Below are 24,031 nucleotides of genomic sequence, written 5' to 3'. Positions count from 1 at the left end.
TTGGATTACTGTAAAGCACTTTATTTTTGAGTCAGCCAAACCTCCATCAAGCGTCTCCAATTGGTCCAGAATGCTGCTGCTCAGCTCTTAACTGGTGCTCGTAAGAGGGAGCACAAAACTCCAATTCTGGCCCCCCTTCATTGGCTCTTGATACATTTTAGAGTTCTTTTATTTTGTTTGTTTTCAACTCTTTAAATGGTCACTCCACCTAACTTCTCCGAGCTACTCCACCAATACAGACCTGTCTGGTGCCTCAGGTCAGCGAACCAAACACTAATGGAGATACTGAGGACCAAGCGGAGGGGATTGAGTCGATCCCACCTTTTGGAATGGCCTTCCATTAAACATTAGACGAGCCCTCCTCTCTGTCAATTTTTAAAACTCACCTTAAAACCCATTTTTATACTATGGCTTTTCACTCAGCATGAGACTTGACATTGTTTTTATTTTTTTATGGTGTTTGCTGTATTTGTATTATTGTTATTGTGTGCCTTAGTTTTACTGAGGTTGTTTTAAAGTCTCTATAAATAAAGTTGACTTGAGTCAGCAATATTTAGCTTCAAAATCTGGAAGGAATTTTTTAACTATCTCTTTTAGTTTTATAGGATTACATTTTAATAATATCATCAAAGAAAACATGTGATGAATTCCTTGTTTGAGTTGAAGTCCTGACATTCCAGACTCGACTGCAAGATGTTAGAGAAGAACCATATAATGCAGCTAACGCTTATCATAAGGTGAACGTCATGCATGAAAGGTAGAAACCTGTAACACTACCCTACCAATCCCAACACATGGTTTCTTCTTTTTTTTTTTTCTTGCTAAGTGTCCCCATCTCAGGATTTAATTAAAATAGGAGAAAGCCAATTCTGTCTGATGATAATAATAACAATAATGAAAATGAATGAATCACTGAGGCAGTCTTGATGAGGATATTAAACTATACTACATTTTTTCTTTGCTCATTACATAAATCCAATACAACTATACAAATCGATCATAAATCTTTTACGTAGATTGTAATTGAACTGTGGATTGAAATCACACCACTCTAAAAATAATTCTCTTTGTCTTCATCTTCACTTGAACAGTTTTGTGAGTACCTACTCTAAGATGTGTTTTCTCATTGTAAGCCACAAAACATTCTTCATTTGTGATCTGTCGAACTTTTGTTTGCATCTTGCATCAAAAAGTTTTAAAATCACTGCATTGGCTCCCCGTGTGTTTCAGGATGATTTTAAGGTGCTTCTATTAGTTTTTAAATGTCTTAACGGTCTTGGGCCATCTTATTTATCTGACCTTCTTTTCTCGTATCAACCCTCGCGGACCCTGAGGTCCTCTGGCACCGACCTGTTAATTATTCCTAGGGTGAGGACTGGAACACATGGCGAGGCTGCATTCAGCCATTCTGGTCCTCGTCTATGGAATAGCCTGCCGGAGGACATCAGGTCCGCAGAGACTGTTGATATTTTTAAAAGGAGGCTCAAGACTCAACTTTTTAGTTTGGCTTTCAAATAATTTATCATAGTCTTTGAATTCAGGACTGTCATTTTATCTATTATCATTGTCTTTAATTTTTTTAGCTTCTTTGTCTTTTAGTATCATCATTTTTCTTATATATTTTAGCTCCGTCGTTTTACATTATTGTCTTTTAATTTTTAGCTTCTTCTATGTCTTTTAAAGATAAAGATAAAGATGTCCTTTATTAGTCCCACAGTGGGGAAATTTGTCATTTTATCTATTATCATTGTCTTTAATTTTTTTAGCTTCCTTGTCTTTTAGTATCATAATTTTTCTTATATATTTTAGCTTCGTCTTTTTATATTATTGTCTTTTAATTTTTAGCTTCTTTTTCTTTTAGCATTCTCATTTTCTTTTATATATTTTAGCTCCAGTGTTTCCTCAAGGGGGGCCTCCGCGCTGGGAGGTGTAGCTGGCCTTCTCACAGGGGGCTTCATCCCGGAGGCTCCTAAGGCCCGGCGGACCGGGGCCCTCTGCACTATGTGTAGGGTCTACCCCGGTCAGTCTGGGCCAGGGGTCTGTGTGTTGGCGGAGCTCCCTGTGGCTGTGGGCCGTCATCCCTCTCAGTGCGGATGACCTACCCTGGGTACATTTTCTCATATGGTTTCTCTGTGCCTTGCCATGTCTTTCTGTCTTTCTACTAAGATGGTTTCTTAAGTTGTGTGAATGCGAGTGTTCTGTGTGTATGCGAGTTCAGGCGTGTATGTGGATGTGTCTTGTGATTATGTTGAGTGGGTCGAATGGGTTTTAGTTTTTTGTTGTAATTTGGATGCTTTTATTGTACAGCACTTTGAGCTGCATTTTATGTATGAAAAGTGCTCTATAAATAAAATTTGATTGATTGATCTTTTTTTCTTTTGCAGTCATCACTCAGTAACATCAGCTCATTTGTCTTATGAATGGATGGATGACACTTTCATTTTGTGAGTTATTGGAAGTGTAACTGTTACCTCCCATGCACTCTTACAGTGTGCCCTGACAAAGAACCAGGGCTGAAGCATTGGATGCCGGGACATAGTAAACATCACCGTGTTGTCATCGGTTATGGCAGGAAGGTCCTCCTCTCAACTTCTGCTACTGTGCACTCCATTGAGATTCTAAACGGAGGTGAGACAAACAATTCCATGTTTTAACGAATGTTTAGCATTGTGTTTGTTCCAGTAAATCACCAATGTCATACTTAAAACAGATTTCTTTTTAAATTGTGAAGATATTGATTGGATCATGGGGCATCATCAATTTGGATACCTTCTAATTAGGTTTTTTTGTGAGTACTATGAGTTTGCATTTTTGTTTTGAACTGGAAAAAGTTCCTGTTAGGGGGCCAAGTCCCCTCGCCCTCCATTGAATACTCCTTGAATAACCATGGCCATACATGACTGAGAATTTTCATTGGCCTAGTCCCTGATCCTCTGACTTTTTATCATATAAAGGGAATTAGTTGTCTCCCTGCAGATCCTGGGATTATTTGAAAGACTTTTTGAGCCATGGTTAATCACTCTAAGATTCAAGCATCTTCATAATAGGTTCCTCAGAGTCAAAGATCTTTTTCAAAGGCAAAATCATGCTTTTGCTATTATGTAACTGGCAAAATGTGATGATCAAAGTCTCTAATGTGGAGAAAACAAGACATGTGCATGTGTATAGACGCATGTGCGAGCACAGCCTCTATACTGAAGGTCACTGGGTAAAAATATTAGATATAATATTAATATGAAAAAGTATCTATCACTCTGCGTCTTGTCTCTCCTTTAATTGTTTACTTGTGTCTCTCACCTGTTCAGGAAAATTAGTGATTGCTGACACCAACCGGCCCATTCTTCTTCGGGCAAAACACATTCTGATTGGAAATAAAGGGGAGCTGCACATTGGAAGTCAAGATTGTCCTTACAAGGGAAATCTTACCATTTCTCTCTTTGGAAGGTAGTCTTAAAGTAAAAGAAAATTCATCTACACCCCTCCATACAATGTTTGAGTCTGCATTGGTCTGTTTCACTTAAAAATGTCCAAATCCTTTCTGTAGACCCTTTTAAAATCAGACTGACTCTTTTGTTTTTGTTCAAAATAAGACATCTGCAGTGATTTTACTTATGAAAACAACAATCAACATTTTCCCTATTTTCCGTCAGTTACTGAATCCTATTCAATATGTCGGGGGGGGGGGTGGTCATTTTAATCTATTACAAAAATCATCATTAATTGCATTGAGCAATCAAGTTAAACCTGAAGTAGCCTGAAAAGTTTATATCAAACTAGTAGCCCTTTGCATTACTCAATATCCAAGAAGTAGTTCTGAGTTTCAAAACCATTGCTGAGTACATCATTCCTTCTTGTTGGATGTTGCTTAATTATTGTTTTCAACGTGAAGCGGTACCAAAAAAGCAATAATCACTTAATAGACAGTCGTCAGAAAAAAAAAAGATTTTGCAATACATTTTAATGCTAAATATTTTTTTAATTCATAATTAATCAATGGAGTAATTGACAAATTAATAGAATAGTCCATTCTAAAAACATTTGATTGTGACAGCCCTAACTAAACAAGGCTCACCCATTTCTTAATATTTTATTTGAATATATCTTTTTTTCCACTAATTATGGAGACATTCACTGCCTTACCAATGACAGCTGAATTTTTGCTATAAGGCCGTAGTATTAACATATGCTCTCCAAGTGCTGTCATTAGTCAAGTAACAAATAATTAGTCATAAAGTTAACTATTAATAATGTGGCATGGAAATTGGGTGGCTGCCAGGATGGCCGAGTGGTCTAAGGCGCCGCGTTTCGGTCCCAGTCTCCCCAGGAGGCCTGGGTTCGAATCTCGAATTTCCCCATTGTGGGACTAATAAAGGGAATCTTATCTTATCTTAAATTGATCTTGCTAGCTTGTATGCTCTGGTCATCTAAAGTGCATTTCATCCTATTAGCACTAGTCTTGACTATGTGACACAATACTGTTTTATACTCTTTGCGGCTTTTGTTGTTTTTCAAAATAACTCTTGCACACTGTTGTTCTCAGGTCAGATGACACTGATCAGGAGCACAGCTATTTTGGCCGCAAATACATCGGTGTAGGGACCGGGGGGACTTTGGAGATCCATGGAACAAAGAAGTTGTCATGGACTTTCTTGAATAAAACCCTCTATCCTGGAGAAAGCCATCAAAATCAGTACCTATTAGAGAGAAGCTGGGGGAACCGAGGCATTATTGTCCTTGTCATTGACCCCAAGAACGGAGAAGTACTGAGTAATGACAGGTGAGACGACACTCAAAATTGAGGCTATATCACATGGGGAATACAAGGCGGAAGTTAATATAATACAACACAACTTTACTTATATAGCATATTTCACAACAACTGGAGCTGTAACAAAGCGCTTTCCATATGTTGAAATACAAATTAGCAGGAAATTAGATCACAAATTAAAACACATTAACAACTTACAACATTTAGCAGCCAAGGGCGCGTGCAGAACATAATTTGACGGATTTAGTGGCAAAAAATAAGTCATCCATCATTTGTAAGTATTTGCGAAGGAAAAAAAACAAAAAACAACAAAGTGTCGTGCCAATTTTGCTCACTTGGCCAAAATTGTGAGGAACTAAGCAAGCATGTTATATTATAGTACATCACGCGAAACAAAGCGTAAATTATGAAAGGTCTTGTCTGAACCCAGACATGATTAATACAATTTCTCCACTGTTGCATTCGAGCCACACATGCTCACACACATGTAGTGATTTTTAGGGGATTAATAATAATTGGGCTACCCCATGCATGTCATAAGACCCCCGAAAGGCTGAGGGCTGGTGACAGGTCTGTTGTCATTTCCACAGGTTTGACACATACCGCAGTAAGGATGAGAGTAATCGTCTTGCAGAATATTTGGATGGTGTGGATGCAGGACTTATTATAGCCATGGTGGTCAATGATGAGGGCTCCAACAACTTGGAGGACTCCGCCAAAAAGAGCATCTTCAGGCTTGGCAGTCAGCACATCAACAGTTTGGGATTCAGGTGAGTGCTCAAGAAATCAATTTAAAGATAATTTAAGCTATTAACTGCACACTCTTTGTAAAATATTTCTTAGCTTACAACAACACTTAGTTATTCAGTATTAGTACATTAATGCTGCTCCCATGCGTGACATTGGAAAAACATACATTATGCAATATGGGTGTTAAAATTGATATAACATTATTTTTCATGCAGAAATTATATATAATTTAATTAATATATAATGATATTATTAATTAAAATCACAATTGCGTGGGTTTCCTCCGAGTTCTTTGGTTTCCTCCCACGTTCCAAAAACATGCATGACAGGTTGATTGGATGCTCATGAAACACGCCATGGAGAACCAATGAAAATGTCAGAGTCTGCCCTCATACTGAATTCTCATCAGCTATTTGTGATTGGAACAACATAATCCACACATGTGCGGGAGAAGCTGGCTGGCTGAAAGAGAGAGAACGAGAACGAAAGAAAGCAAGACTCGAAGGGGAAAGTATGCAAGCAGTACGCGTAGCTGTGTGAGAAAGCAATTGAGAGCCAAACTAAGCATCTGGAGTTGCGTTTGAATTTAGCAAAGTTACCAAGTGCAATAATACAGCCATCTCTACAATGCAACTCCAGTCCGAGCACATTTGTGTATTTGCCTTGGGTGACTCTGAGAAAGGTTCCAGTACGGTGTGTAACTATAGCTGCGGAAAACAATTGTGATATGGATAAGTACTAACAATGCGGAGACCCGCGGATTAGTCCGAAGCGGTTAATGTATTTACAAATTCGTTTTTATGGAAAAAATTTTGGAAGGCATGGTGATTTTACAATTTTTTCATATCCACCCATCCATTATCTGTCATCAATGTGTGATCAAGCGACTCTGATGCTAATGGGTCTGCTTGCACTGCTGTTTGAGACAATAACGAGAGGGAAATTGCTGTATGCATATATGGATGGCACACTTCAATGTGACAGCTAAAAAACAAAAAGAGAAGAACTCTCCCTGCACAAGTCTAACATAAAGTCTAACTGTGCGCATTGGTAAGTGGGAAAAAAAAGAATCTTTTGGCATTTTACTAGAATTTACGGCAGTGTAACTGGGTGTTTGCACCTTTTCGCCATTGTGGCATGGAAGTTGACCTTTTCCGGCTAATCCTTGTGGCATTCCTCATTTGCATCAAATTAAGGGGAGTAATAGTGCCCACTCGGATATGCCGTGCCGGATATTGATGAAAGAGATAACCACTCCATTTGGGGATCGAACCCCAGCCGCTGTCTTGGGAACAAAGAGCATTGTCCGCCGAGCTAGACCTCCGTGCCTCCACATTCCCTTTATACAGCAATGGAAGTTACAACACAGACTGGCATCCGTGACAACCCAATATATTTTCATATTCTGGATGTGGACGGACCTTTCTCGAAGTATACGCCCCCCCTAATCAGCAGGATGCCCCTTCAACATGGACATTAATCTATTATTGATTGGCCGATCAAAGTACACCAAATACATTTCCGTCGACTGGGAGAAATTGAAGGCGGTTCCGGACGCTGTGGATGTCATCTACCAGATTTGAGCCCATGGAGTTTGTACATGACCTCAATCTCCTTTATCAATAGTTATGAAGGACTGGTATTTTCTTTTAATCATAAATTAGCTGGAAAACATAGTTTCTCTGACAGTAGATTTTAGCAATAGTAAGACTATTTTACTGTTACGAAAAGAATGAATGCAACAATGCCATTCTAATAACACAAGTTCTATTATAAATCGTGATGGTAAGTATACCAGGAGAGCTTGAAGATGCCTTAATCGAGGAGAAAAAAATAGGCGAAGAAGGCAATGGTTTGAATTAGCTTTCTTGGCCCCATGGCTGTGGAGTAATTAAATCGGAGGGATGGCAAGACGACAGAGGGGTTCCTGCCTAATGACTTTTGTCTCCTTTCCTCTCCACACTCGTGCCAAACAGGCTAACACAGGTGCCATCGGGAGCTAGGCTGTGTAATTTGTGGCACACCCAGAGACATTTTAATAAGGCTTAATTTATGAGACTTCATGGAGTTTATTGGCAAGTTCACTTCAGCTGCCTAGAGAGTAAAGACATTTGTTTACTATTTACTCTGGTCAAGAGAAAAATAAGCAGTGATGGCTTCATGTGTCCCTTTTTTATGCTGATTAAAAAAAAAGTATTGTTTTTTTTTAAGCACATAAAGGTTTTGATAGATTTTTATTATATGTATTTTAGTTAGCCTTGCTAGTTTGCTTAGCTTGCCATGGCTGTACCATGTGTTGTAAGTAATGACATTTACGAAAAAAATAACAGCTGTTGCTTAACCTAACCATTAATTCATGAATAATACTAAACATTTTGCTCTATTACATAATACCGTATATGGCCTACTTGCATTTCTAAAATCATTTAATATGGTTATTATTATTTGACTTCTGTTTCGCTTATATTTTTTTTAACCAAATCTCATTCATTGATTTTTTTTTTAACTCATTTTTTAAAAGACTAAGCGCTTGCAATTTTCATGGAAATTTACTTCCTGTTTCTATTGATACAAAATGGCTCAGTACTGCTGTATATTGTTTATACTTGAAGACCTTCATGGGCCCACATACGCGCACAGAGCTCAGCTTGTTCTTTCGGTAAGACACCGAAAGAGTTCATTTAATTAAGGTGACCTAGTGACCTTGCGTGCGTGTGCAGGTGTGTATTTTTCACTTTATTGGCTACATATATATTTGTGTAGTTGGTCTTTCCCCATTTTTTTTCCATAATATTTTTTACCTTTCATCTTTACTGTCCTTTTCATCGACAGACATCCATGGTCTTTTATAGTTGTGAAAGGAAACACATCTTCTGCTGCTGAAGATCATGCTCTCTATCAAGGTAGAAAACATTTTCACTCGCTTCTGTAGAGTCCTATTCTACTCTAGAGTGCAGAGGGAAAAAATGTTGCCATTACATGTTGTTATGCAGGACATTATCAAAATTGTGCAGGGGCAGAAAACTCTGCAGATGACAATAGTTTGTATTTATACGAAACTAAAGTATTTTGCATATTATTACAGTATAAACTGTTATGAAATGCACTATACAAATAAAGTCGTATTCTATATTTTGTGTGTTTATTAAAAGGGACCAAAGCCTCCTCAGAAGCCCGAAGCTCTTGTGTTTTTCAGTTGAGCTATGCAGAGCATTTCACCGTTACAGCCAGCAGCCAGTGGGTGCAAGGTACCTATTCTTACCTTTACACTTAATGCGAATCAAACCTGGATGCACAGTGGTATACAACATCAACAGTACGGTTCGTATCTCAATTTGTCATCGTTTTCAGTTTGGTTCTGTGTGCGTTGACTCGTAGAAAAATCAGATATGTTTTGTAAAAAAAAAAAAAAAACGTGAAAGTGCATAGTCATAACATTTTTATTACTATTATTATTATTGTATTCGGTTAAAAGTGAAAGAATGAACACAGGAAGAATGTTCACGCCAATATTGCATTTTAAGATGCACATAGACTGACGTGTTTGTTTGAATGTAGCAAATTTCAAGCAAGTTGTAGTCTTACCAGTACAAGATCTCTGGTGAATAATACAATGACTTGGAAGTCTGTTGCACGCAACAGAGGTCTTGCATTGGAGAGATACAGACCCGGGTCTGCTGGTCTTGCTGTTGTATGATATGTATTGCGCGCTAGTCTCTTTTGTTTTCGGTAGGTGTAGCAATGTTCACACATCATATAGTGCATAAACAATCAAGAAAATACTGTAGTACAAAAAGAGCACCAACAAGAAGCAGTGTTAGACACTGCAACCATGCAAGCCGCCATCTTGGCTAGGATTAGCACTAAGGTACACTGCTTGGCCTCATTAGCAAAACAGAAAAAGAAAGAGTTGTGCATGTTAGGAACCAACACAGAATGGTTCTGCAGTGTAAATAAAATTCTTTATGATGCATCCAATCTCATGGAGTCACATGAAGTGTTTTAGCAAGTATGTTGGCACGATGTCCTCTCTGCAGCTCCTTCATGGCGCAGGCAGTGCAGGCACCATACAAACCATTGAGTTGTACTATAAATACTGTTGACTCGTCTACGTAAGCTTCAGTGCCAACATTAAATACATATGTCATTGAATACTTCATTAACTTCATTTAGTCAGATCTGGGACAAACCCAGCAATGTCCAAGTTATGCTCACAAATTATGAACCCGTAATAGAGTGAACCACAAAATAGCAAGGGACCACTGTATGTGATGTTGTGCTTGACTTCAATAACCAGACATTAACGCACAGACGAAATTTAGCACTTGTTTCATCATCTCCCTTGGAATCTTTAACGTCTTTCTGGGCTCTAATTAATCAGCAATTATGTTATCATCACAGCGTCGTGTTCTCATCAATAGTCTGCCTCAGTGCAATGCTGGTGTTATCGACTTTGCTTTTACCAACGCTTCATATCTGATTCCAATTAGATGCTTCTCATCCTTCATCTGATTGCAACTTTATGAAACTAATTCCCCAGGCATGCAAAGTTCAATATGTTTGCACCAAAGTCGCTGCCTCTCATCCACTCTTTTAGTCTTAAAATGCAGCCCACGGCCCTGTATTAATCTCATAGCAGCACGTCAGAAAAAGTAAGAGGTGGAAAGAGTCCTTCAATGATCTCTTTCACACCAGCCATTTAAGAACCCGGCCCGAAGCTTATTTTTTTCCCAGATTGATTTCCTGTGTAAAAGACTAATTTGGGATGGGCTGTTAAAGTTGACCCTGGAATTTGCCTGCTTCCTCCGATCAGAGGTATAACTCACCCAGCTGCAACCACAGTGTGAAGTTTAACCCCCAAATGTTGTTAAACTCAATTCCCGCTGTCACAACATCTAATCATGTTATGGGGCAACCCTCATCAGTTGTGTTAACGCATGCTTCAGACATTTAAGATTAGATTGCAAGATTACACTTATGGGTGGACCATTTGAAAAGGACACACAAATAAATTCAGCTATGCTGTTATTCTGATGCCCAGATTTTCTGTGAATACAGTATTTAAAATGGCATACTGTAAATGGAAGTTGCATGTGAAGAACTTGAGATAAATCTGACAATCAACCCTACATTGTGTGTATGTGTGCGCGTGCGTGTGTTTATGTGAATCTGTGTCCCACAGAAACTGAATGGACGGAATGGTTTGACAGGGATGATGAAAGGGGGTCTGGTGACTGGGAGAAGCTGACAGATTTGCGTGAGGCCTATCCAAACCGTCTGTGTAACACTCCACTGGACATTCAGGTAAATCACGTACATGCATACAGTATGCACAGTTATTAGATCCATTGGATTCTGTTCTAGTCTATTTGTGGGGCATAACGCCCAGGCCGGTCAACAAATAGTTAGAATCAGTGTATAATTCACGGCCATTGAAGTGCATTGGCATATATATATATATATATATATATATATATATATATATATATATATATATATATATATATATATACACACACAGCCAAGGGTAGCGGTTCGCAATTATCTTATTATCTTCCAAACATAATTTCATACTGCTCATCCAAATTTCAGGAGACCGTGACGACTATATGTAATCTTTGCCCAACATGAAGTGCCGTTTCCAAGCCAAAACACACACTAGGTACACAAAAGGACAAAAAGTGTGTTATGAAAGTTTCATTAATAATACGACTAATAATAATAGATTACATTTTGAGACCCTCAAGGACACTGTACAAATATAAAAAGCCATTTAAACCAAATTTTACAATGTAAGAAAATTTTATTTAAAATAATAAAATACAAATAAGAATTAAAATGACAAAGTGCCTTCAGAGTGAATAGGCGAACTTGAAGAGTTGAGTTTTGAGTTTTGATTTGAAGTTGGTAAGTGAAGGTGTGTTTCGGAGGTCAGGTGCCAGAGAGTTCCAAAGCTGAAAGCTCTGCTCCCCATGATGCTGAGATGGACAGGTGGAACAGTCAGGGGAATGGAGGAGGAGAACGGGAGCGACTATGTTCAGGAGGTCGTACAGGTAGGGAGGGGCAAGGTTATGGATGGCTTTGCAGGTAAAAATGAGCAGCTTTAATTGAATCCATAATTTGACAGTGGTTGTTGGTGAACTGGGGTGATGTGATGGAACAAGGGTGCTCTTGTGAAGACACGAGCAGCTGAGTTTTGTACCAGTTGACGTTTATGGCGAGACCAGGTGAGGGAGGCCGAAGAGGAGAGAGTTGCAATAGTCGTGTCGAGAGGCTGTGGTCCATTTTGCCTGTGTCTGTACTGTTTCAGATGATATCACTAATAACCATTGCAAAACTGCAAACATTGTTAAGGTTGACACTGACTCATTTGGGGCACTGTATTTGCAGTATCGTACCACAAAGGCACTTGGTACTGGTATCGATTAGCGGACTCACACAAGGACCACAGAAGCGGCAGAGCGGCTTTCTGTGCAGCAATGAAAATGACATCAATCCCCCATTTTTTGTTTTTTTTTGGGAGGTTTAATTACTTTTCCCATACATTTCAATAAGAGTCAGTTATACACGGATTGTTACTAATCACTGACCAGCCCAGTTCATGGGGGTCCACTTTACACAAAACCACACAAATATAAAATGAAAAGTGTGCTTTAAATTAACTGATATCATGTTGTGCTTATGACTATGACAGTGCCAGCCTTAAATGCTAATAAACATGGATCGTGTAGTGTCCAAATTCCTTGTGCCTGGCATCATAGAGCAACAGCTGTTTGCACTCATCAAAGAAAATCAGTTGTGCCAAGTCTACTGTCAAACTTTGAATCCAATGCTTGGAGCATTACCATGTGGAAGAAGATAAATATAACAACCAGCTGGTATCTGTTATAATCCTGCATAGCATGTAGAGCAGACGGTATCCTTGGACCGTCTAACCCCAAGAATCATAATTGCACCTCCCATCCGTTCTCAATCCTCATAGGCCGGCTAACGAACAGGAAGATGGATAAACAATCCAATACAAATGTCTGCGAATTGTTTTCATTTTATCAGTAGTTCCTCTTTGGTGAAGCTCTGCTCTCTACTTAGTGTCTTTCTAGTTATAATGATCTGTGTGGAAAACAAACAAAAACACAAAACTAATGGATTTTCTGTCCATATAAAAAACCCTGAAACCAGGCTTACTCCTTATAAGGGACTCAATGACAAATTATTTCAGTTATTTCGACTGAGGTTTTCCCTGGTCTGATGAACACTTTTCAGAAATGCAAAATCACAATAGATATTTTATCAACAAACCGGTAAACGCAACCTTTTTCAGGTTTGACAGTTGCATAAAACATTCAAGTTTAGGGTTTGAAGTGATTATAATTCTGGAATACTCCTATTTTCGTATTCTTTTGTTCCAGGCTGAAACACATGATGGCATACCTTCTAACCAAACCGGGGATGTGATCCACAAAAATAACAAAGATTATGGCTTCATCTGCCGCAATAAAGACCAAGCTCATGGCCTCTGTCACAACTACAGGGTTCGATTTCTGTGTGGAAAACTTGGTATTTATTATTATTATTATTATTATTATTGTTATCATCATTATTATTATTATTATTATTATTATTACCCACTTTTATGAAAATAGAAATGGTAACTAAAAATTAATTGATGTATTGTAGCCTCATTTAAGCTTGTCAGTAGAATAGATTCAAAGTAAAAACACTTTACATTTCATACAAATGGTGATCACATGGTAAATGCACAGTATGTGTTGGCAGGTTGCTGTTTCCCAAATGCAGGCTGCCACAACACTGCACTGCTCAGACTTCATAGTCCTAACAAAATTTTAATTCCGCGGTACTCTGTCTTGTTTATATAGAAGAAATCACATTAATGACTGAATAATCTCCCATGAGAGCTACCGCAACTTTCATGCTTGGTCGTGGTGTGATTAGGGCAGTGGTGGGCGTCCTTCAGGGCCTTCTCTGCTGGCCTGACATAATCAAGAAATCATGCTCATATTTATGATAAGTTTATTCCAAATATATCTATCTATCTATCTATCTATCCATCCATCCATCCATCCATCCATCTATCTTTCTATCTATATCCAATTATTCACATTCATGTCCATCCATCCATTATCTGCTGCAATCGTTTCAGTTATATTAACAGTATCACAAGAGGAAAACGATAGTCACAACATTCACAGTAGCATGATACATTCATGACTCTGCACTTTTGGGATAATTCATTAACTGTCAACAGTCCATTGTTGTAATTGTAACTGAATCTCCAATTCTTCAGTCCGTCCTCAGGCCTCAATTTCCATCGACATGTTGTCAAACAGCACAATTCTGGAGCTTGCAGACCAACCTGTGGGTTGGCAACCTGGTGACCAGGTGGTGGTGGCCAGCACTGACTACTCCATGCATCAGACTGAAGAGTTTAACCTAATTCCCTGCTCTACTTGTACACCAAACCAAGTCAAGGTTCAAGGTGAGAAATGTGTCTCACAGCACACTTAAAAGGATTAGAAACTTACAATTCTGACTAAAAAAAAAGAAAAAAAAAGATTTTATATTAAAAAGAAATTCAATATTCATGAGTTGCATTGCATGACTACTTGAATACTTGAAAAGGATGTTATAGTCATAAACCAAGGCACTTTTATTTGAACTTTAGAGGGACTTGGAAGATTAAGCACCTATTATGATGAATTCACTTGATATTTTCCTTTTTTTTGTTCTAAGTCATGGAGCTTATTGTCCCTCTTGTCATTTTAGCTCTCCATGGAAGTTTGTCTTTGGTCATTAAAGTTCTAAAAATAGTTGGCGGATTGACTACAAATGAATCCAGTAAACCAATTTTTGTATTATCATAAGAAACAAATGATCCGTTGTTTGGCACTAGACCTGAGCCTCATGGTTGGAGCCCCATGACCTATGGTAGACTGTCAACAAAAATAATTGCGCCCCTAGATGGTCCTGATTTAGGTGCATCATTTGCGACCTTCAAAATAATCTTTCCCAAGTACCTTCTTAAATATTTCAACCAGTCAATGCAATGGCATATTCTGCACATTTTACCAAGGTATAGCTGTGGATGTGGTTGAGTTTTGCCGGCTTGCCATTTTTTAGTTCAATTCAGGTCAGTTTTGAACAAACTAGCGTACTGTGTTGGAATCAGAGAAAAGTGTTTGAACTGACTCAGGTCCAAGGGAAAGTAACCGCCTGCATCCTGTAGGCATGTGTGTTTCTTAATGGGCCTATTCATGCTGGCTTAACCATTCAATATATATGAGTCAACATTAGACATAAGAATAGGACATTTATGTTCGTACAAAAAAATGCGGGTGTTAGTTTGTTTCCTGTTGGTATTTAGACTTGCTTATACAGTTAGAGGACATTATTTCAGGCCTGATTTGTCAGCTGATTCAAAGACTTTGAAAGGATACTGTGCATACTAGACCACTTGTATTTCCTGACACTCATATCCAAAACAACAGTGGACTGTAGATTTGCAACTCTGGGGGGTATTCCAGTATGTGTGTTATGAGAAAACTCAGTGGAAGTCAACCCGGACATGAAAGAAAGTAAGAATTATCCGATCAAGTGAGATGGTTCCGATAATTGATTGATGACTTTTTTTTTTTTATTTTATCAATGGCTTGTTGGAATGCAATCTTTCCGGCTTATTACCTCAATTTCTCTTTCAATTGTTTTAAAATTGCCAGCTTTAAATCATTTGTATTCTGAATGTTAAAACTGGAAAGTAATTCATATGAAGAACATATGAAGTACATTTTAAAACAAATTGAAAATAAAACAAATTGAAAAGAGGAACAGAAAAATATTATTATTATTTTTTTATTTGCTCAAGTACAGTGAAATACTTCCCAGTTGAGCGTGTTTTAGAAGTATAGAAGACCCAAAATAAACACAGTGCACCCTGAGGAATGATGAAGATGCCTTAAAATGTGAATTATTTAAGTTATGATGCTACATACTGTGTTAGCGTCATTGCTACTTGCAATTGTGCATGACCAAAAGATGACATGATTGCTGCTTTGGTCCAGTGAATCATTGGTAGTTAGCAGCTGCTAAACTGCTAATGTGTTGCAGAAGTGGTAGCGCAGACTCACATTTTCATGCATTCCACATAATCGCTTGGGTACAAGTGCTTCTTCAAATTATTAATCAGGTTTGTTGTGCTGCCTGTTTGGAGGGCTGACACACATTTTTTATTCATGTATATTTTTTTCTGTCGGGTTGGAGGGGACCACCGTTTTCGTGTGTTGAGCAACCAGCTGTCATGCATATTTGTGCTTCAGTTTGTTCCCATGCCAATAATTTATTTATTTATTTTTTTAAAATACTGAACATATTTCTTTGTTACTGTATGGCTGTATTAGCAGCTCCAATTCCAACGGTGAAGGAACTTTACACATTTTCAATCAAATTCTTATGGCTCCATTGACTTTTAGTTGTGGACATACACACACTTAACTCAAGGTCATACTTAGACTTCATCGAATTAAAATGGTTTGATTGCTTTAAAAAACTAGCATTGTTGTTAGTTGAGCTTATATTGGTTACATTAAACAATAGATTGGTCAGAATTTGAACAATTTGGTTTGTTTTGGGACTACGAATTTTTTGGATAGCCAAACAACCAATGAAATTGTTTACAGAGTCCTCTTCATTCGCTCAGCTTGAATAAAAAAATAAAATGGTATTAAGAATTTGGGGTATAAAATTATTCTGTTAATTATATCGATTGAATCAAACAATGACTTATAAAAAGTGTCTGTCCAGCTTCAATACAAGCAAGTCCAGCCCTCATTGATGTCGTTGAATCACAGGGCAGACACATTGATATAGTCTATTATTTATTGATTTATCCATCCATTGCTTTCACCATTTTCCTCATTAGGATCATGAGTGAGCTGGAGCCTTAGGGTGAGAGGCAGAGTACATCCTTTGCATGAATGACAGAATAACAAATGTTCATTACTGCTGAAGGTTTTATGCTGCAGCAGGAAAAAAAATGAATTCAAAAGTGTGATGAGTTTGTGTGACATTTGTTTCACATGTGTGGCTCGGACTCTGGATTTAAATAATTATCCAACCATTGATGTCAGCATTCAGGCAAGTACATTGGTGGGGACTTTGATGTCCTCTGCAGTTATAGAAGCTCAGCTCTATATGCATGTGTGTCTTTGTTCTCAGGTAAAGTCAAGTTTATTCACATGGGTGAAGAGGTAGATGGGGTGGATATGAGAGCTGAGGTTGGCCTGCTGAGTCGTAACATCCAAATCCGTGGTGAGATGGGGCCCAGCTGTTACGGCAATGAAGCCTGCAAATTCTTTGACTTTGATACCTTTGGAGGACATTTGAAGGTACGCTATTCTTTCTAACATGATTACTGAACTGATAATTAAAATATAAAATGGTATTTTAATTTTATTTTGTCAGTCTGTCATTTTTACCCGCATAGATGATTTTTATGACATGTAACCATTATATGAATGAACTGTTAAATTTCCAATATATTTTGTTTCTTTAAACTTGAAACATTTAATCCAGTGGTCCCCAACCTTTTTTGGAAAGATACCTCTAATGTGTATTGCACCCCCGTTTATGTTTGAAGGGTCTTCAGTCACTTTATTCTCACAAGCGATAACAGAATGCACATTCATTCAGCAGCTGCTATCGGCTATAATTCACGCGCAGTCAGACATTGACTGATAGCTTAAATCAACCTTCACGCTTATATGGAACTCTTGCCCTTTTATCTGCAATGTTCCTTTGATTCCTTGACTCTTTGCATTGCTTTGCTTTTACATATTCCGAAATAAATCAAAATCAAAAATGATTTATAACCGGAATCGAAACAAGGAACTGGAATCAAAACCGGAATCATTCAAATTCACAGAATGCCCAACCCTACTCAATGCTACGTTTTTTTCTCTGTCATTTTTACCCCTGTGCGTAACTTCTACATTTCCAATAAATACTGTGCCATATTGTGAGAAAATGACATTTACACGACAGCTAAAGTTGAAACAAAATGCTGATGGAAATTCTGATTGTTGAGTAAGATTAAAGCGTCACCAGCCACATTGGCTGGTTGTCGGAAATGTTTATTTAAAGTAGAAAAATAAGTACAGGACCAATAAGCAAAGTATTTGCATACAGAGTGAGTGGAGGATATTTTTTTGTGGTGGGTTCAGAGGCGGGGCGGCCAGATGGAAGTTGACCTGCTCTGGGGCTGGTTTCCCCAGCATTCCACAATGATCCGTGTGATGGAGGAGATATCCACCCAAACACTGAAACAAGGCCGGGGGGCATCCAATGCCGTATCACAGTTGCCGGTGTGGTGGTGGGGCCTGAGATGACTGGGTTACCGTTGTGTCACACCGGTCGGTTGGCCCATTGATAAAAACATTAAATCCAAGTTCTCTTCCACTATGACCAATGTTCATTGGGAAATGTGAGGATGGCCCGCTATCAGCAGCTCCTTTCCAGACTTACAGCCCCATTCCATTCAGCGCAAGTCTTAAAAGACAGAAATGTACACTAGTTGTATTGCGCAATTCATGCTGTTACGATAAGTACACTAAAATATATTATTCATGAGAAAGAATTGTTACGTAACTAAATAAATAAGGTTGAACATTTGGAGTGGGTCACTTTATAAATAGCTCACATGCTGAAAAACTGGTGCAAACTTGAGTGCGAATGGTTGTTTGTCTATTTGTTCCCTGTGATTGGCTGGAAACCAGTCCATTGTGTAGGCTCATCCACGACCCTTGTGAGAATAAGCGGTACAGAAAATGTATGCGTATCAAAATATTACCTGACCACAGGGCACAATGTAAAACACTTATCAACCGGCCTAAGCACTTTCTTTACTGTGGATGTTATTTTGCTATAGGTTAGCAGACTAAATGTTGGGCATTTAATTTATGAAATTCTATTTTCAACCTGGCACCTGATCAAATGCCACAATGTAAAATCCCGACTGACTGTCTCCAACAAAGATCTGTCTTGACACAGTAATAAAGTGCTGTCAGTTAAGACCCATTTGGGCGTTATCAGGACTGTGCCGTGCTGCACCTAACAAAAATTGCTTAGACTGTAGATGGCAGAAGATGGCACTAAAGCACTATTTTTAATTGTGTGCTTTGGCCTGTCAAATAAGGGCTACTTCAATTCAACATATTTCCTTGACACCAAAATGGCATATGTTTTATTAGACAGAGTTATGGTGCCATCTAGCATCTTGGAGAATTTAGGAAAAAACACAAAAATGTTCAATAGGTAGGTTTGTTAGCAAATATGAGATACTTCGACAAAATCAGCAAAGAGGGTGAATTTATTAGTAGCAAATTGCTGCGAGGTGGAGGAACACTTTATGTTAGCATACCAACTGTTAACATATTAGCTTTTGAGCTCGTCTCTCCAAAAAAAAAAAAAAAATACTGACCAAGTTTTTCTGAGGCCAATGTTTAAAATACTTTTCCAAGACAAGAAGACTACAACTTGCAGTAAGGGTCATTTCAAAATTCCTTAGGAATTTTCTACTTACTTTTGCCCCCTTTTAATTTTTAATAATACTTAACATTAAAATTAAATGTGCTTGTAGATGGTAGTGGTTAGTACAGGTTGAACTGAATAGTCAACAATTTGACACGTTGATTTTATCATACCGGATTCGGGATGATTGCTTTGATTAGATGATTCACCAGTCATGTGATAAAACTGTTGTGTGTTAAATGATTCTCCAAAGGATTATAGACAATTTCTTAGCTCGTCATGTAATACATGATTATATATAAGTATAAATTATATGTTTATTTTTTTCTATATATTTGTATTTATTTATAAACAATATAAAGATAGAACACACTTCACAAAGGGTCATGACAGTATCTTACACAGATGGTAAATCACTAAAATAATAATTACTTGGCTTTCCTTCATAGAGAGCGAAGCTGACTGGAAGGTCACAGGATTTCATAAACTCCACTCCCCCTCCCAAAAAAAGAACGTACTGTAATATAAATAGAACCTGACATTTAATTAAAACAGACCTTCAATTAAAAAGGCGCTGTGGCTAATTGATTTAAATACTTACGACAGCTGTCCAACGACCAACAATGTACGGCACTAACGCGTCTACTTACAAAACGAAACAAATACAAGCCATGGTTGATCAATAACCTTTTTATTGTAAAAATGAATGGTTAAGTTTTTAATGAAAACATCTAACTGGGGTTTGCTTGTCGACTGTATGTGAAGCTCAGTTACAGATGATTTCAAAATCAATCAATCCATGCAACACACATGAAGGCTTGCAGCAAACTATTATACAAGAGCATTGCCTCTCATTACCATATTTAATTATTATTATTATTATTATTTAAACCTTGTGCTATTTTCCTATATGGCAGCAAGTAACAGCTGTAGTTGAGTTTCAATAATTGTTGGAGGAGCATAAATTCTGACTGTATTTGTAGCTATCTGAATGTTATTGGATAAATGAGTCATGGGTGTGCCTTTAGGAGAGAATGTGTCCGTGTGATTGAAACTGGAGTTTGTACTGCATTTTTTTTGTTTTTGTTTTGTACATTGGGACGCAGAGAGACTTGGGAAAAATAACTGATGTGATCGATTAGTCAACGTCAACTCAATTATGATCACCTTAAAGTCAGCTACAAAAAATATTTGAAGTCATTCAGCCCCAAATGTGTAGTAATAAGCAGTGGCGGGTTGTGCTTTTAAGACCTGGGCCTTCAGTGAAGACCTACTTAGTCCCATTTGAATAAATCCCCCTCATAATACCATCATTTATGACACCACGGCTGGACAAATAATATACAGAACCACACTTTACGCAGTACTGAGTGAGTGTTGGATGACCTAGCTTCTCTTGAAAGGTCCGTCTTGAAAATGGCATCGCAAGTGTATCTGCAATTAAATCCACACTTTTCCCTCCTTCGGCCATTGTGGTTTAAAAAAGCAAGAATATATTTGACATTTTCGAACGGTCGCCAGTTACGACTTCCAGGGGTGTTGATTCTGCATACTCAATCCCCCTCATGAGTGAGTATCCAATCACAAGCCGCGTTCATCACCTTCAGCGTAAGGCCAGCGAGAAGGCTCCCTGTAAGCAACTCGTGATCTGATTGGCTATCACAACTGTCTATCAAATCTGAAAGCCCATTGACATTGACAGAACAGATGCCCGCACAATTCTATCTGAAGGCCTCGGGAAGAATAGTGCATCCTACTGGTATGGTGAAACCTGCCTGGCAATACGAGCTAGCGGATTTCTGATTGGATAAAAACTCTCACCTAATAATACAACACTAGAATATAATATGACATCAATGTGAAGAATATATTTTTTCTTGATTATGTTAGGCCAGCAGAAAAGGCCTTGACCGTCCACCACTCGTAATAAGTAATAATAATCACAATAAGAGATTTAAGCATTTTTTGAGGTTCAATAAATCTTTATTTCCTCATGGTAGGAAAACAGTTCAAAGCTAATAAATCAATTTATCAATAGTTATTAATTGCTTTATGGATAAACAATTAGTTGGATGTTTTCACATATATCCCAATAAAAATATACCTTGTAAAAACATGCTAAAAAATAGATGTGCAAGATGAGCATGCAGTCTGGAGTAAGAAATTCAATGACAACACTGAGCGACACGGAAGGACATAAAGACACAGGAGAGAAGAGCCTTCCAGTCTCCGTCCAAGAGTGTACAATCATATCCTATTATGCTCTTCCATCACATTCTGTCCTGTCAGTTATTGCTCATGTATGCAGCACTTTTGGTAGCAGACGCGCACTTACAATATACACACAAACAGGAAAGCCCAAGATGATTAGAGTGAAGCCCTTGACAATAAAAAGCCACTTTTGCCGTTTGTGCTTTTACCATCTCCAAACCTCCCTTCTCTCCAAATATCTGCAGAGTTGTTCCATTTTCCAAAAAGCTGTGATCCATCAAGTGGAGTTACCGTGAAATGGCCTTTTCTCTGCTTACATTGGCTGCAGTTTATTCGTCCATTTGTTTTAGTCAGTTTTCTTTGATCGACATACAAAAGCTCTCCTGGCTGTCTGTCTTCATTGCATCCCACAAATTCTCCCCTTTTGTTTCCTTTTCCACTCCCCATTTCTTTCCTCAAAAAGTCACTCCGCCTACTGAACTTTGCTCCAACTGGTTTGTAGCAATTGTCATATGTTTTGTTGTAAGACTGACTGACTGATCATTTCTGCGGTCATTAGGTAGAGCGAGGTTTCAAGGCCACGCATATATCCGGTGTGGAGCTGCAACACATGGGCCAGCAAACAATGGGACACTACCCTATCCACTTCCATATGAATGGTGAAGTGGATGAGAGGGGGGGTTACAACCCCCCCACCTATGTCAGTGATCTGTCAATCCACCACTCATTCTCTCGCTGTGTCACCATCCACAGCTCCAATGGACTACTGGTGAGTTCACCTCTTGAATATCAACATAAACATGTGTAAAAAAATGTATCAGACCACACTCCAGTGTTTGTCACAGATGCACCAACATAACAGCACTGGTAAAAGTGGCAAGACAAAATATTTTTCTTTTTTGACAAGGGGTGTGCTATAGGAATGGTTTGCTATTCATTGTTGAAATACAGCTGCTGTCTGATGACCGTCAACAGTGGCGTGGGTTGAATGTCCAATAGTAGGCATTTACTTACATGAAGAGGAAAAACATTTATTGTACTGCTATACACTGCTTCAAAATTTGGGGGATTTTGTCTGTAAGGATACAATTAATCACAAAGACTTCATCCAATTGACCACGATTTAAAAAATTAATTGATGCCCAGCCCTACTTTCAAGCTATCAAACTATGACTTTGTGAAGCAATAAATGGTTTGTGTAATGATTAGAAATCAGAAAAAATGACTAGGGAAGTAAATTAAATTCTGAACATTGGCCAACTGGTCACCTTGTTTTTTAAATTATTTTGATAGTAACTTTACCAAAGTTGCAAATAGAATATGCCATGGATTCTCAAAATTCGAGGGGATGGAAAAACAAAAAACACAGGAAAAACAGAGAAACTTTAAGTACTTCTGGAAACACAGGAAGCAATATAACAAAAGTCACAGAAGTACTTAATAAAATAACCAACTTAAGTACTCATTGAACCCATGACAAGACTAAAGCAGAAATACATGTGGCATAAAGACAAAAGAATTGGCAACAAGCAAAACAGCATGTATTGCAATATACAGTGAAATACTGTACCAGGCATGACTGATTGCAGACCCATAAACACTGACGGCAGAGGTGGAAAAAAGGTCACCAACATCGATTTCTCAGGGCGAAAGTCTAGACATTAAAATTGGATTGGATTTGTGTAGCCGACCCTTCAAACAATGTCAAATTTATTTTGTGGCTTTTAAAGTACAATGTTTTCTTTTCCATTAAAAAACAACAACAAATGTTTGTATCTGTGTGTAATAATAAATGCATTTATTTTAATCCCGCAAAAGGAATTGTTGAAAACACTTCTAAAATCTAAAAACCATTAAAAGGGACACTTCATTGACATTAGCATTTGCACTTATATAATCAGTTTACATGTACAAATGTCACAGCAGGGAGGCAAGTGAGGTAATATTGCTGGAATTGTCAGTTCTGTTGTCTAAAACGCTACCCAATCGCAAACACAAAATTCAAAATACCGTGGCGATGGATTCTCTTCTTACACAGGTTGAAGTGGAAAAGAGCAAAAATGCGCACATTTTTGTTTATATATTTATATTTTGGACATTTAGCTACACTAAACTTTTGTTAAGTGTGAGGAGGCAGCCAGGAATCGATGTTTACAGCTCCCACCCCCCATGGGTAACAAAAGTACGTTCTGCTAAAATGAACAGCACAGCTCAGGGCAGCAATTAGCATTTGGTCATGAAACAAACGACATTGGCACGACAAAATTTGCTACTTAACAGCAACTTGGTGCCGGGCTGTTGGCAGTCATACATGTTCGCGTGAAACATTATTTTCTCTTTGCCTGGAACTAAAAAAAAGAGTCAAACTAAATGTTGTCCTTTGCAGGTAAAAGACGTGGTGGGCTATGACGCGCTGGGCCATTGTTTCTTTACAGAGGATGGTCCAGAGGAAAGAAACACTTTTGACCACTGTCTGGGCCTCATGGTCCGAGCTGGCACTCTACTGCCCTCCGACCGAGACAGTAAAATGTGTCGCGACATCACTGATGGAGCATACCCAGGATATGTAGCCAGCCCACGGCAAGACTGCAGGTAAGATAATAGAAGCAACTGTGTTTTGGCCACTCCTTTTTTTAGTCTATATTTTATGTATTGTTAATGTCATATACTCTAATTGCAATCCTTGATTATTGACATTCTGGTTTCTTGAGCTTTTTTTAATTGACAGATATTTTGTATCTTATATTGTATTGCAATGTCAAA

General features: G+C 38.2%; 1 protein-coding gene across 1 annotated transcript in view; it reads left to right on the top strand.

Moving 5' to 3' along the window:
* Positions 1–24,031, top strand: part of cemip (cell migration inducing hyaluronidase 1) — a 105,572-nt gene that overhangs the window by 56,371 nt on the left and 25,170 nt on the right. Inside the window, exons 3-14 of the mRNA XM_088296527.1 lie at positions 2,491–2,628; positions 3,306–3,444; positions 4,541–4,777; positions 5,359–5,538; positions 8,351–8,421; positions 8,671–8,766; positions 10,701–10,822; positions 12,928–13,075; positions 13,824–14,015; positions 16,748–16,917; positions 21,828–22,037; positions 23,655–23,860. Of these exons, the coding sequence (XP_088152653.1) occupies positions 2,491–2,628; positions 3,306–3,444; positions 4,541–4,777; positions 5,359–5,538; positions 8,351–8,421; positions 8,671–8,766; positions 10,701–10,822; positions 12,928–13,075; positions 13,824–14,015; positions 16,748–16,917; positions 21,828–22,037; positions 23,655–23,860 (1,909 nt within the window). The remainder of the gene's footprint in view (positions 1–2,490; positions 2,629–3,305; positions 3,445–4,540; positions 4,778–5,358; positions 5,539–8,350; positions 8,422–8,670; positions 8,767–10,700; positions 10,823–12,927; positions 13,076–13,823; positions 14,016–16,747; positions 16,918–21,827; positions 22,038–23,654; positions 23,861–24,031) is intronic.

Source organism: Idiotropiscis lumnitzeri, chromosome 5 (genome assembly GCF_059441095.1).
Source record: "Idiotropiscis lumnitzeri isolate Australia: NSW breed Sydney's pygmy pipehorse chromosome 5, RoL_Ilum_1.0, whole genome shotgun sequence".
NCBI classification, from domain to species: Eukaryota; Metazoa; Chordata; class Actinopteri; order Syngnathiformes; family Syngnathidae; genus Idiotropiscis; species Idiotropiscis lumnitzeri.
Note: the sequence above shows the minus strand (reverse complement) of the source record. Positions and strands in the feature narration are given on the sequence as shown.